This window comes from Salvelinus fontinalis, chromosome 32 (assembly GCF_029448725.1).
Source record: "Salvelinus fontinalis isolate EN_2023a chromosome 32, ASM2944872v1, whole genome shotgun sequence".
NCBI lineage: Eukaryota > Metazoa > Chordata > Actinopteri > Salmoniformes > Salmonidae > Salvelinus > Salvelinus fontinalis.
The window spans coordinates 30881264-30896386 of NC_074696.1; the positions used below are offsets into that span (position 1 = coordinate 30881264).

Below are 15123 nucleotides of genomic sequence, written 5' to 3' on the forward strand. Positions count from 1 at the left end.
GTCTGTCTCTGTCTCTGTTTCTCCTTTCCAGTCTGTCTCTGTCTCTGTTTCTCCTTTCCAGCCTGTCTCTGTTTCTGTTTCTCCTCTCCAGCCTGTCTCTGTTTCTCCTCTCCAGCCTGTCTCTGTTTCTCCTCTCCAGTCTGTCTCTGTCTCTGTTTCTCCTCTCCAGCCTGTCTCTGTCTCTGTTTCTCCTCTCCAGTCTGTCTCTGTATGTCTGTTTCTCCTCTCCAGCCTGTCTCTGTATGTCTGTTTCTCCTCTCCAGTCTGTCTCTGTATGTCTGTTTCTCCTCTCCAGTCTGTCTCTGTATGTCTGTTTCTCCTCTCCAGTCTGTCTCTGTATGTCTGTCTCTCCTTTCCAGTCTGTCTCTGTCTCTGTTTCTCCTCTCCAGCCTGTCTCTGTCTCTGTTTCTCCTCTCCAGCCTGTCTCTGTCTCTGTTTCTCCTCTCCAGCCTGTCTCTGTCTCTGTTTCTCCTCTCCAGTCTGTCTCTGTCTCTGTTTCTCCTCTCCAGCCTGTCTCTGTTTCTCCTCTCCAGTCTGTCTCTGTTTCTGTTTCTCCTCTCCAGCCTGTCTCTGTCTCTGTTTCTCCTCTCCAGCCTGTCTCTGTTTCTCCTCTCCAGTCTGTCTCTGTCTCTGTTTCTCCTTTCCAGTCTGTCTCTGTTTCTGTTTCTCCTCTCCAGTCTGTCTCTGTCTCTGTTTCTCCTCTCCAGCCTGTCTCTGTCTCTGTTTCTCCTCTCCAGTCTGTCTCTGTATGTCTGTTTCTCCTCTCCAGCCTGTCTCTGTATGTCTGTTTCTCCTCTCCAGTCTGTCTCTGTATGTCTGTTTCTCCTCTCCAGTCTGTCTCTGTATGTCTGTTTCTCCTCTCCAGTCTGTCTCTGTATGTCTGTCTCTCCTTTCCAGTCTGTCTCTGTCTCTGTTTCTCCTCTCCAGCCTGTCTCTGTCTCTGTTTCTCCTCTCCAGCCTGTCTCTGTCTCTGTTTCTCCTCTCCAGCCTGTCTCTGTCTCTGTTTCTCCTCTCCAGTCTGTCTCTGTCTCTGTTTCTCCTCTCCAGCCTGTCTCTGTTTCTCCTCTCCAGTCTGTCTCTGTTTCTGTTTCTCCTCTCCAGCCTGTCTCTGTCTCTGTTTCTCCTCTCCAGCCTGTCTCTGTTTCTCCTCTCCAGTCTGTCTCTGTCTCTGTTTCTCCTTTCCAGTCTGTCTCTGTTTCTGTTTCTCCTCTCCAGTCTGTCTCTGTTTCTGTTTCTCCTCTCCAGCCTGTCTCTGTCTCTGTTTCTCCTCTCCAGCCTGTCTCTGTCTCTGTTTCTCCTCTCCAGCCTGTCTCTGTTTCTGTTTCTCCTTTCCAGTCTGTCTCTGTTTCTGTTTCTCCTCTCCAGTCTGTCTCTGTCTCTGTTTCTCCTCTCCAGCCTGTCTCTGTATGTCTGTTTCTCCTCTCCAGTCTGTCTCTGTTTCTGTTTCTCCTTTCCAGTCTGTCTCTGTTTCTGTTTCTCCTCTCCAGTCTGTCTCTGTTTCTGTTTCTCCTCTCCATCCTTTCTCTCCTCTCGCCTTACCGCCTGTCTCGATCTGTTTCTCCTCTCCAGACTGTCTTGATCTGTTTCTCCTCTCCAGCCTGTCTCTGTCTGTTTCTCATCTCCAGCCTGTCTCGATCTGTTTCTCCTCTCCAGCCTGTCTCTGTCTGTTTCTCCTCTCCAGCCTGTCTAAATCTGTCTTACACATTCTCTTTTTCTTATTTTTCCACAAAACAGGTAAAAGACATCATTCCTTGGAAAAATAAATAGTTTTCAGAATGGTCCTATATTTTCTCTGAAATTAAAATAGTGTACACTGAGTGTACAAAACATTTAGAACACCTTCCTAATATTGAGTTTTACTCCCCCGTTTTGCTCTCAGAACAGCCGCAATTCTTTGGGGCATGGAGTCTTCAAGGTGTTGCAAGCGTTCCACGGAGAAGCTGGCCTATGTTGACTCCAATGCTTCCCACAGTTGTGTCAAGTTGGCTGGATGTCCTTTGGGCGGGTGGACTATTCTTGATACACACAGGAAACTGTTGAGCGTTAAAAACCGGTGCGCCTGGCACCAAATAGCATACCCCTTTCAAAGGCACTTAAATGTTTTGTCCGGCCTATTCACCCTCACAATTCAGGTCTCTATTGTCTCGAGGCTTAAAAAATATCATTTTTTTTTTCAAACTGGTCTTCTCCTCTTCATCTACACTGATTTGAAGTGGATTTAACAGGAGACATCAACAAGGGATCCTTAGCTTTCACCTGGATTCCCCTGGTCAGTCTGTCATGGAAAGATTATGTTTGTACACTCAGTGTATGTACTGTAGTCCATTGTGCAGACGGAGTTACTCAAAACGCAACTGATCTCAAAAATCTATTCTATCACCCATGTACTGTAGGCAAGGTGTAGGAAGACTGCTGGCTCACCTACTTTCCAGACCACAAACCTGTAAAGGACCACTTTACCCTCAGCCGTCCCATCTAACTGCTTCCCTCCCTCCTCCACCATGTCCTCAACCCTTCCACTCTACTTTTTTCCTCCCTCTCTTTAAATCCCAGAGTTAATGGAGATTTCATCAGAGTTTGTCCCGGCCCCCTAATAAAGTGTCAGATTAATTAAAATACCATATTTCAAGCAGGAGCGTCCATGTTTCTCCAACTGTCTCTTTGTCTCTGCTGGAGGACATGATTAACCCAGTGGATGGTTGTACCAAAAGAGAGAGGGGGGGGGACAACTGATTTATCTTCCCCACAGTTTAGCTGGACCATCAATCAGGAAGCACCGACACAGCAGCTTAGCCAATCAGGAGAGAGCGACATACCGTAGAGCAGGGCTGTGAAAACACTCACCACACCAGTAGCTTAATAGCGAAAACTCTCAGGAAGTCATCTGGGCGACGTGTATAATGTTGCAACATGCACATCGCAGACGGTGGCTCTGTAGCCGCCGTAGAAATGTTTTACAAGTGAACCTTTTCAACAAGTATCCAGCCGGGAGACTGACTGATACCCTCGGTGTTGCTAAGTGAACACTGAACTGACCTTTCAATTTTATCTTGGGTATATCCGTAAATAATTAATCAATTTAACAGTGTATTCTAGTGTTCTGTGTCTGTGTACAGTAGCTACTGTACTGGCTTGTGTGTTCAGTTCTGTTTCTCTTTCCTATTTGAAGAGAGTGGGCATGACACTCGTTCACAATTACACGCTGGATGTTGTATTACTTCTGGTTAAAAACATCTGCTCTCTCTCTCTCTCCCCAGTACCCATCATTTGTGTGTGTGTGTGTGTGGTTCTAACCCGGTTGTACCTTTCTCCCCAGAACCCGTCAGTGCCACCTGCTGCTGGACGTGTTCAACTCAACAGAACATGAGCTGACGGTCAGCGCCATCAACAACCAGGACCTGGTGCTGCACCCCTCAGAGTGTCAGAGGTATGTGACCTTTAACCTGCACATTCACAGGGAGACAGTGGATAACAGTCCATTCCATGTATTAAATGTACACACATTGTGGGCCAGGCTTCTGTTTTGAACATGAGCACGTAAATGAATGAACATATATGAACACAAACTCAAATCCAACCAGTCAGAGTCATGTGAGTGAACGATATACACTGAGTGTACAAAACATTAGGAAAACCTGCTCTTTGACTAGGTGAATCCAGGTGAAACCTATGGTCCCTTATTGATGTCCCTTATTGATGAGACATGGATTGTGTATGAGTGCCATTCAGAGTGAATGGGCAAGACAAAATATTTATGTGCCTTTGAACGGGGTATGGTAGTAGGTGCCAGGCGCACCGGTTTGTGTCAAGAACTGCAACGTTGCTGGGTTTTTCACACTCAACAGTTTCCCGTGTGTATCAAGGATGGTCCACCACCCAAAGGACATCCAGCCAACTTGACACAATTGTGGGAAGCATTGGAGTCAACAAGGGCCAGCATCCCTGTGGAATGCTTTCTGCACCTTGTGGAGTCCATGGCCTGGCGAATTGAGGCTGTTCTGGGGGTAAAAAAGGCGGGGTGCAACTCAATATTAGGAAAGTGTTCTGAATGTTTTGTACACTGTGTATACTGTGACCAAGCCCATGTTGTGTGTGTGTGTATCATGTGACATATATAGCCTACATATAGCCTGCAGTGTATCTTCTGTCTTCAGGTGCTTTAAACAGCGTTCTAATAGCTGTAGTTGGGTTAATGAGACTGTAATGGCTAAGTATGGATTAGTGCCGACGGGTCAACTCTGTCTTGTTGACCTAACCATGGTAGTTAGGTCCATTATTGACATCCCGCTCTGGGGTGTTTTACTGGGGGTCAATAACGACAGCCTCTGGAGCCGCCCTTTAAAGGGGTAGTTCACCCAAATGTTCAAAATTACATTGGTTTCCTTACCCTGTGAGAAGTCTATAGACAAGGTGAACTAATCAAATCACGGACTGCTGTCTTAATTTGGCCATAGACTGCTTACAGGGTAAAGAAACCAATTCATCATTTTGTGATTTGAGTGAAATATGCCTTTAACATCCTCCTTTACTAGATAACCTAAACTTTCTAAATATGTCTATGGAGCTGCTCATGTCACTGGAGTTTAGTATGAGACAAGATAATCCTGTTGACTTTGAACACTAAGCGGGGGCTGAATCAGTAGCTAGCTGTATCTCTCAACGCACATTCATTCTGCGTTGATGAAGACATGTTGGACATTTGTTTACATTGAGAGCTGCTGTACGTCTTGACATGGGATTATTCCGACACTGTCACTTCCTTTCCCTTTCCCCTCTCCATCTCTGAACCTCTCTCCCTTCCCCTCTCCATCTCTGAACCTCTCTCCCTTCCCCTCTCCATCTCTGAACCTCTCTCCCTTCCCCTCTCCATCTCTGAACCTCTCTCCCTTCCCCCTCTCCATCTCTGAACCTCTCTCCCTTCCCCCTCTCCATCTCTGAACCTCACTCCCTTTCCCTTCCCCCTCTCCATCTCTGAACCTCTCTCCCTTCCCCCTCTCCATCTCTGAACCTCTCTCCCTTCCCCCTCTCCATCTCTGAACCTCTCTCCCTTTCCCTTCCCCCTCTCCATCTCTGAACCTCTCTCCCTTTCCCTTCCCCCTCTCCATCTCTGAACCTCTCTCCCTTCCCCCTCTCCATCTCTGAACCTCTCTCCCTTCCCCCTCTCCATCTCTGAACCTCTCTCCCTTTCCCTTCCCCCTCTCCATCTCTGAACCTCTTTCCCTTCCCCCTCTTCATCTCTGAACCTCTCTCCCTTTCCCTTCCCCCTTTCCATCTCTGAACCTCTCTCCCTTCCCCCTCCATCTCTGAACCTCTCTCCCTTTCCCTTCCCCCTCTCCATCTCTGAACCTCTCTCCCTTCCCCCTCTCCATCTCTGAACCTCTCTCCCTTCCCCCTCTCCATATCTGAACCTTTCCCTTCCCCCTCTCCATCTCTGAACCTCTCTCCCTTCCCCCTTTCCATCTCTGAAACCGCTCTCCCTTCCCCCTCTTCATCTCTGAACCTCTCTCCCTTTCCCCTTTCCATCTCTGAAACCGCTCTCCCTTCCCCCTCTCCATCTCTGAACCTCTCTCCCTTCCCCCTCTCCATCTCTGAACCTCTCTCCCTTCCCCCTCTTCATCTCTGAACCGCTCTCCCTTCCCCCTCTTCATCTCTGAACCTCTCTCCCTTTCCCTTCTCCATCTCTGAACCTCTCTCCCTTCCCCCTTTCCATCTCTGAAACCTCTCTCCCTTCCCCCTCTCCATCTCTGAACCTCTCTCCCTATCCCTTCCCCCTCTCCATCTCTGAACCTCTCTCCCTGTCCCTTCCCCCTCTCCATCTCTGAACCTCTCTCCCTATCTCTTCCTCCTCTCCATCTCTGAACCTCTCTCCCTTTCCCTTCCCCCTTTCCATCTCTGAACCTCTCTCCCTTCCCCCTCTTCATCTCTGAACCTCTCTCCCTTCCCCCTCTCCATCTCTGATCCTCTCTCCCTGTCCCTTCTCCATCTCTGAAAACTCTCTCCCTTCTCCATCTCTGAAACCTCTCTCCCTTTCCCTTCCCCCTCTCCATCTCTGAACCTCTCTCCCTTCCCCCTCTCCATCTCTGAACCTCTCTCCCTGCCTCCATTCCTCTCCTCCCTTCCGCACACCGCCTGTTATTCCTCTGAACGAGTTATGACTCCTGTCACAGCTATCTCTGAGGAGCGTCCTTCCTCCTGCTATGAATGCGGGTGGGGAGGTGTGTGTGTGTGTGGGGAGTGTGCGTGTACACCATGTGTGTGACCCACAAGCCTTACTCTACAGGAGAGGAATGTTCTCTTACAGCCTGCATCTGAGACAACACAGGGTGGTGTGGGGCTGTTCCTTACTCTACAGGAGAGGAATGTTCTCTTACTGCCTGCATCTGAGACAACACAGGGTGGTGTGGGGCTGTTCCTTACTCTACAGGAGAGGAATGTTCTCTTACAGCCTGCATCTGAGACAACACAGGGTGGTGTGGGGCTGTTCCTTACTCTACAGGAGAGGAATGTTCTCTTACAGCCTGCATCTGAGACAACACAGGGTGGTGTGGGGCTGTTCCTTACTCTACAGGAGAGGAATGTTCTCTTACTGCCTGCATCTGAGACAACACAGGGGGGGTGGGGATGTTCTTTTCAGCCACACAGCCAAATAGCGGAATATTCTCACACTATCCTTCTGTAGGACTATTGGAAAATGTCTCTAGAAATGGTTAGCCTAGCATGTCTATTTTTCTTATTCTCTACATGGCTGGTTCATAAGTCCATTTTGCTGTTACAAAGACAGAGGGAGGTCTCCTAACTTTTCCAGGAAAGTGACAGTAAGGCTTTGGACCGCCCTGTTCTCCTGTCTATGGTACAGCAATAACACGTTAGAAATGATGAACCCACTGCCTTCGGAGAGGTCTTGTCAAGAGGTCGGGCTGTCTTTTAAAGACTTTTAATTCAAAGTGTGCATGTGAGCCGGTTACAGGCAGGTCAGCAGTTCATTTTTAATCGCTGGTATTACAGCCACAGTGGAGACACAGAGCTCTGAATCCTGCCTGAGCTTCAATACATTAGAACAGGAAAACACTCTCAGTGAACTAAAGCCCTGGTTTCTATAATATATGAAGGTAAATGGTACGTATTATATTTAATACAGTTTATTATCAACGTCTTTGATTTTTGTTTGTTTCTATAATTGTCACATTTTTTCTCTCTGTTTTTTGCGTTATTAACAAAAACACTCAATCTGTTTAAATAGTGCTATTGTATATGTTGAAAGTTCCCTTGGAAATCTTTATTTACAGAAATACAACTCGAGTGCCCCTGCTCGTGTGTGTGTGTGTGTGTGCGCGGCTGCTCGTGTGTGTGTGCGCGGCTGCTCGTGTGTGTGCGCGGCTGCTCGTGTGTGTGCGCGGCTGCTCGTGTGTGTGTGTGTGTGTGTGTGCGCGGCTGCTCGTGTGTGCGTGTGTGTGCGCGCGGCTGCTCATGTGTGTGTGTGTGTGCGTGCGCGGCTGCTCGTGTGTGTGTGTGTGTGTGCGTGCGCGGCTACTCGTGTGTGCGTGTGTGTGCGCGCGCGCGGCTGCTCGTGTGCGAGTTCATCGAAGAAGGAACGAGGTCTGGTTGCTTTCATCTTCTCCCATCTTCCAACGCTCACCCTTCCAGATCTTTACCACTCGTTCCTGTTCATTACAGCTGAAAGACAGATGAGAGGTGCAGGAGATATGAATGAAAATGGCCCCTCTGATGTTTGGAAGCCCTAGAAAGCTCAAACACCGACCTCTGTCAGCCTCTTCAACCAAAGCCCCTTTTGTCTCTCTCTCTCTTTGTGTTTGAGAACCATGGGGAATAGGGAGAATAGAGAGAGCAGGACTTGTCTATTGTAGTTTGGTTGTTTTGTCTTGATTTGAGTGAGGAGCCACAATGTTATTCATGACTTTAATGAAATTCACAGCATGAGATCTCAAGGGATCATAACCCGCAGTTCAAATTAGACAGCCTTTATGCAGACCTGAATAAAGCTAAATAAACCAATGTAGGGGGGACAGGTGACATTCTTGTCGATGAAATACACGTTGCCAGTTTATTAGGTACTCCTTCTAGTACCGGGTCGGACCCCCCTTTGCCTCCAGAACAGCCTGAACTCTTTGGGGCATGGAAACGTTGCTCAATTGGTATCAAGGGACCTAACGTGTGCCGGGAAAACATTCTCCACACCATTACACCACCGCCACCAGCCTGTACCGTTGACACAAGGCAGGATGGGGCCATGGACTCATGCTGCTTACGCCAAATCCTGACCCTGCCATCAGCCAGACACAACAGGAACCGGGATTCGTTGGACCAGACAATGTTTTTCCACTCCTCAATTGTCCGGCGTTGGTGATGGCGTGCCCACTGGAGCCGCTTCTTCTTGTTTGTATCTGATAGGAGTGGAACCCGGTATGGTCGTCTGCTGCTTGAGCCCATCCGTGACGAGGACCAACGAGTTGTGGGTTCTGAGATCCACTGTGTTGTTATTTGCCTGTTTGTGACCCGTCTCTTAGCTTGCACGACTCTCGCCATTCTCCTTCGACCTCTCTCATCAACGTTTTCACCCACAGGACTGCCGCTGACTGGATGTGTTTTGTTTGTCGCACCGTTCTCTGTAAACCCTAGACACTGTCGTGCACGAATAGCCCAGGAGGCCACACATTTCTGACCTACTGGAAGCAGCACAACTAGCACTCACAATCATACTGCGCTCAGTCACTTAGGTCACTCGTTTTGTCAATTCAAACGTTCAATCAAACAGTAACTGAATACCTCGATTACTGTCTGCCTGCTTTATATAGCAAGCAACGTCCACGTGACTCACTGTCTGTAGGAGCGAACCATTTTCGTGAACGGGGGGGGTGTACCTAATAAACTGGCCACTGAGTGTCAGACATCATGACCGCTTCCAAACAAACTACTATAAGAAACGTGTGCCCTAGGCCTAAAGAAGCCCTAATACTAATGCATCTGGAGAAGAAGAACCAACAGCCATTCTCCCTTAGTTGGTGGTTGTTCTCCACACTGACTTCCTAGATTGTGTGTGCGTGCTGTGTGTTTGTGGGCAGGTGCAGGTGCCGTGTGTGAGTTGAGCCCCTGAAGTATCAGTGTAATCTGTAACTGACTGCCAGACAGGAAAGATCCCCGAGGGGCTTCTTTTCATCTCTCTGTCTCTTCTGTGTGAACAAAAGCTCAGGGTGAACGTCCTTCACTGGAGTATCTCATGATAGTCTCCATAATATCCTTTCAGGTTTTTTGCTCCATTCATCCTGCAGGCTGCTGTTATTTCCTGCATGGCCTGAAGCCTCCGTCTGAATCACAGGTCTTTCCTGAGGTTTTGTTCTTTCAGCTCTGTAGTGGTGGCCCATTGAGTTGCTCGGTCTGTTTACAGACATGGATGATGGAGAACTTTGAAACAACATTCCATTGCGCAGCCATGATGACGTTTTCACTCAGAGCCCCCATTCCAGCTTTGGGGGACATCCTGTGCCCCCCCTTCCTTATTTCCTGCAATTCTACACATTTTGTCATTGGGTGCAAAGAAGATATTGCAGTTTTAAAGCTAATTTTCTTGCAACTCTATACATGGGGCGGCAGGTAGCCTAGTGGTTAGAGCGTTGGGCCAGTAACCGAAAAGTTGCTAGATCGAATCCCCGAGCTGACAAGGTAAGAATCTGTCTTTCTGACCGTGAACAAGGCAGTTAAGCCACTGTTCCTAGGCCGTCGTTGTAAATAAGAATTTGTTCTTAACTGACTTGCCTAGTTAAAGGTTAAATAAAAAATATTAAATGCATATTGCCATGTCCTATGTGTTTTCATGTGATATTTGTGTGACAAAAAAATTACAATATCTATGGGATATAATAAATTAAAGAAAAAAAGTTGACTTGGGCTAGTTGATCTGGACATCTCTGACAAGTTCTAAAGTACCAACATGACAAGATGCACTACCCAATTTCAAAATTGTACCTCGTGCATTCTACTATTACAACTTTCAATAGTAAGTTGAAAGCCACACTGAATTTCTTTAAAATAATTATATATACAGTACCAGTCAAAAGTTTGGACACAACTACTCATTCAAGGTTTTTTTAAATGTATTTTTACTATTTTCTACATTGTAGAATAATAGTGAAGACATCAAAACTATGAAATAACATTTATGGAATCATGTAGGAACCAAAAAAGTGTTAAACAAATCAAAATATATTTTATTTTTTCGATTCTTCAAAGTAGCCACCCTTTGCCTTGACAGCTTTGCGGATTTGGCGTTCTCTCAACTAGCTTCATGAGGTAGACACCTGGAATGCATTTCAATTAACAAGTGTGCCTTGTTAACTTGTGGGATTTCATTCTCTAATGCATTTGAGCCAATCAGTTGTGTTGTGGCAAGGTAGTGATGGTATACAGAAGATAGCCCTATTTGGTAAAAGACCAAGTCCATATTATGCCAAGAACACCTCAAATAAGCAAAGAGAAACAACAGTCTATCATTAATTTAATACATGAGTGCAGTCGCAAAAACCATCATGCATTATATTGAAACGGGCTCTCATGAGGACCGCCAGACTCAGAGTTAACTCTGCTGCAGAGGATAAGTTTATTAGAGTTAACCGCACCTCAGATTGCAGCCCAAATAAATTCTTCACAGAGTTCAAGTAACGGACACATCTCAACATCAACTGTTCAGAAGAGACTGCATGAAACAGGCCTTCATTGTCTAATTGCTGTAAAGAAACCACTACTAAAGGACACAAATAATAATAAGAGACTTGCTTGGGCCAAGAAACACGAGCAACGAACATTAGACCGGTGGAACTCTGTCTTTTGGGCTGATCATTTAAAATGTGAGATTTTTGGTTCCAATCGCCATGTCTTTTTTTTTTCTCCCTAAGGGGTCAGCTTAATATTACGGAAAGTATGTTGCTTCCATCAATGTAATTGTCTGCATCATTTCCAATCCCCCATATATTTTTTGGGTAAGTACACTGCTCAAAAAAATAAAGGGAACACTTAAACAACACAATGTAACTCCAAGTCAAAAACACTTCTGTGAAATCAAACTGTCCACTTAGGAAGCAACACTGATTGACAATAAATTTCACATGCTGTTGTGCAAATGGAATAGACAAAAGGTGGAAATTATAGGCAATTAGCAAGACACCCCCCAAAACAGGAGTGATTCTGCAGGTGGTGACCACAGACCACTTCTCAGTTCCTATGCTTCCTGGCTGATGTTTTGGTCACTTTTGAATGCTGGCGGTGCTCTCACTCTAGTGGTAGCATGAGACGGAGTCTACAACCCACACAAGTGGCTCAGGTAGTGCAGTTCATGCAGGATGGCACATCAATGCGAACTGTGGCAAAAAGGTTTGCTGTGTCTGTCAGCGTAGTGTCCAGAGCATGCAGGCGCTACCAAGAGACAGGCCAGTACATCAGGAGACGTGGAAGAGGCCGTAGGAGGGCAACAACCCAGCAGCAGGACCGCTACCTCCGCCTTTGTGCAAGGAGGTGCACTGCCAGCGCCCTGCAAAATGACCTCCAGCAGGCCACAAATGTGCATGTGTCTGCTCAAACGGTCAGAAACAGACTCCATGAGGGTGGTATGAGGGCCCGACGTCCACAGGTGGGGGTTGTGCTTACAGCCCAACATTGTGCAGGACGTTTGGCATTTGCCAGAGAACACCAAGATTGGCAAATTCGCCACTGGCACCCTGTGCTCTTCACAGATGAAAGCAGGTTCACACTGAGCACATGAGCACATGTGACAGACGTGACAGAGTCTGGAGACGCCGTGGAGAACGTTCTGCTGCCTGCAACATCCTCCAGCATGACCGGTTTGGCGATGGGTCAGTAATGGTGTGGGGTGGCATTTCTTTGTGGGGCCGCACAGCCCTCCATGTGCTCGCCAGAGGTAGCCTGACTGCCATTAGGTACCGAGATGAGATCCTCAGACCCCTTGTGAGACCATATGCTGACACATGCACATTTGTGGCCTGCTGGAGGTCATTTTGCAGGGCTCTGGCAGTGCACCTCCTTGCACTAAGGCGGAGGTACCGGTCCTGCTGCTGGGTTGTTGCCCTCCTACGGCCTCCTCCACGTCTCCTGATGTACTGGCCTGTCTCCTGGTAGCGCCTGCATGCTCTGGACACTACGCTGACAGACACAGCAAACCTTTTTGCCACAGTTCGCATTGATGTGCCATCCTGGATGAACTGCACTACCTGAGCCACTTGTGTGGGTTGTAGACTCCTTCTCATGCTACCACTAGAGTGAGAGCACCGCCAGCTTTCAAAAGTGACCAAAACATCAGCCAGGAAGCATAGGAACTGAGAAGTGGTCTGTGGTCACCACCTGCAGAATCACTCCTGTTTTGGGGGGTGTCTTGCTAATTGCCTATAATTTCCACCTTTTGTCTATTCCATTTGCACAACAGCATGTGAAATTTATTGTCAATCAGTGTTGCTTCCTAAGTGGACAGTTTGATTTCACAGAAGTGTCATTGACTTGGAGTTACATTGTGTTGTTTAAGTTTTCCCTTTATTTTTTTGAGCAGTGTATATATATATCCATATACATACACACATATACACATATATACATACACATACCTATATAGACATACATACTTTTTAAAAAGAATATACCTTTATTATTCCCTGCAAACCCTACCACCCTTCCCCCAATTGGAGTAAACTAATAAACACTTAGGCTTCTACCTTCAGTTTATATATCTTATACACATTTTAAAGACACAATCTATTTTACAATAGTTATATTTTGTTTGTTTTTAGTCCTTCCTCTATTTCTGATGTCCATCCAGTTTGATTTCTATTTGTAACTGTGCTATTTCACAAAAGTTCTGAACCTATATACATTTTACAGACCCCGAATGTTTTACATTGGTCATCTTGTTATTAGTCCCACCCTTCAGCTCCATTCAACCCCTCCCATCTATCTCTTAACACCATCCATTTTGGATTTCTATTTGCCGTATTTTTTTCAACTGTGCAGTGATGCTTCACAAAAGTACTGAACCTTTCTATTCTCATAGCTTCTACAGATTGTGAACTAAAAATAAACATTTTTGCTTAAATAATTATTATATTATTGATTGATTGGCTATGGCTTTTCAAAGCACCCAGTATTGCTATCTGCAGCGTTAGTTCTAGGCAAATGTTGCAAATCTTCAGCCATTCCTGGACCTGTGACCAAAAACGATCTACATATGGACAAAACCAAAATAAATAATCTAATGACTCTGCCTTCTCACAGCAAAATCTGCAGACCTGGGAAGATTGTATCCCCCATGTATATAATATTCTATTGGTTGTCATTTAAATTGAAAAATTTGAAGTTTTGAATCCACTTTTGTTTTGCATATCAATTCATAAACCATGTGCCATTCATAAACCATGTGCCACAAAACTTCATCTAAAATTGTTGAATGGGTTTCCTGTAAACAATAGATATTATATTCCTTCTCTTTTAGCCAGGTAAATACTGATCGTCTTTTCTTATTATCTGCTAGGCCATTACAATTGTAACTGGCTATACTTAAAGTGGGGCAAAAAAGTATTTAGTCAGCCACCAATTGTGCAAGTTCTCCCACTTAAAAAGATGAGAGAGGCCTGTAATTTTCATCATAGGTACACTTCAACTATGACAGACAAAATGAGAATAAAAAATCCAGAAAATCACATTGTAGGATTTTTTATGAATTTATTTGCAAATTATGGTGGAAAATAAGTATTTGGTCAATAACAAAAGTTTATCTCAATACTTTGTTAAATACCCTTTGTTAGTCTATATAGCTGTACCATGATATTTGCATTGCTACTAAGTAAACCTCCAATTGGTCCCCACTATTCCACCCGCTAAAAGCCTTCCTCATCCCGAGTTGGGTTGTCATCCCAACGCCCGGCAGACCACCCCCGACCCCCTGGATCCCATAGCCCTGAAGAGACTGGGATCCATCGTTCGAAAAGAGCACACAGCGCCATTTACAGAACAGAAGTAGATCAAATGCATTTCCATCGCCCTCACCTCCATTTGTATTATATATAGCCATCAAAATATATATAAATATATTTTAAGAATCCTGTTTCTTATTTTCCATAAATAGCTATTAATATTTGTAGTAATGTACGCAATTTATGAAAAGGATTTTACCTCTCACCAGTCTCGCCATTATAAAAATTACATTATTACAAGCAATTATTATATTAGCAAACAATTGTTGTGAATCATCCTCTATTGTCCCTAACATCTTTGACTCCTTCACAACAGTGGGATACGCACATACACCCACACACTCATCATACACACTCAACCCTTTCCCCCCACACAAACATAGGCTCACATTCTCAACAGTTGCACCATCCCAGAGCCCAACTCAAGAAAGGTCTTGATTTATGAATGCATATACAGTTGCAGCTGTATGAGAAGGCCTGCAAGACCGTGCAAAAAATGGTCAGAAATTGAGGGATTTTATTAACCATTGTCATGTCCTAGATGATGGAGGTCAAATGTACACCTTTTCCCTGGAACACCCACAACACGGTCCCCCGTGTTGACCATATTCCCAAGCATCTCCATGCAGTCAGACTTTAGATTTTGTGCCACCATGGCCACAATAATATACCCCCTCTCGGAATGTCCGAGTGTGACCCCCTCTCCATGGGTTACTGTCTTTGTGATACGCAGAGTAGGTGAACGTATGATCTTTGCATGTGTGGTTCCAACCGTGAAGCATGGAGGAGGTGGTGTGGGGGTGCTTTGCTGGTGACACTGTTTATTTACAATTCAAGGCACACTTAACCAGCAGGGCTACCACAGCATTCTGCAGCGATATGCCATCCCATCTAGTTTGCGCTTAGTGGGACTATCATTTGTTTTTCAACAGGGCAATGACCCAAAACACACCTCCAGGCTGTGTAAGGGCTATTTGACCAAGGAGGAGATGAGTTTGAGATGAGTCTGACCGCAGAGTGAATGAAAAACAGCCAACAAGTGCTCAGCATATGTGGGAACTCCTTCAAGACTGTTGGAAAAGCATTCCTCATGATGGTGGTTGAGGGAATGCCAAGATTGTGCAAAGCTGTCATCAAG

General features: G+C 45.8%; 1 protein-coding gene across 5 annotated transcripts in view; it reads left to right on the forward strand.

Moving 5' to 3' along the window:
• Positions 1–15123, forward strand: part of LOC129831073 (trafficking protein particle complex subunit 9-like) — a 364192-nt gene that overhangs the window by 240648 nt on the left and 108421 nt on the right. For all 5 annotated transcript variants that reach the window (XM_055894093.1, XM_055894098.1, XM_055894095.1 and 2 more), the window contains one exon: positions 3317–3427. In XM_055894093.1, the coding sequence (XP_055750068.1) occupies positions 3317–3427 (111 nt within the window). The remainder of the gene's footprint in view (positions 1–3316; positions 3428–15123) is intronic.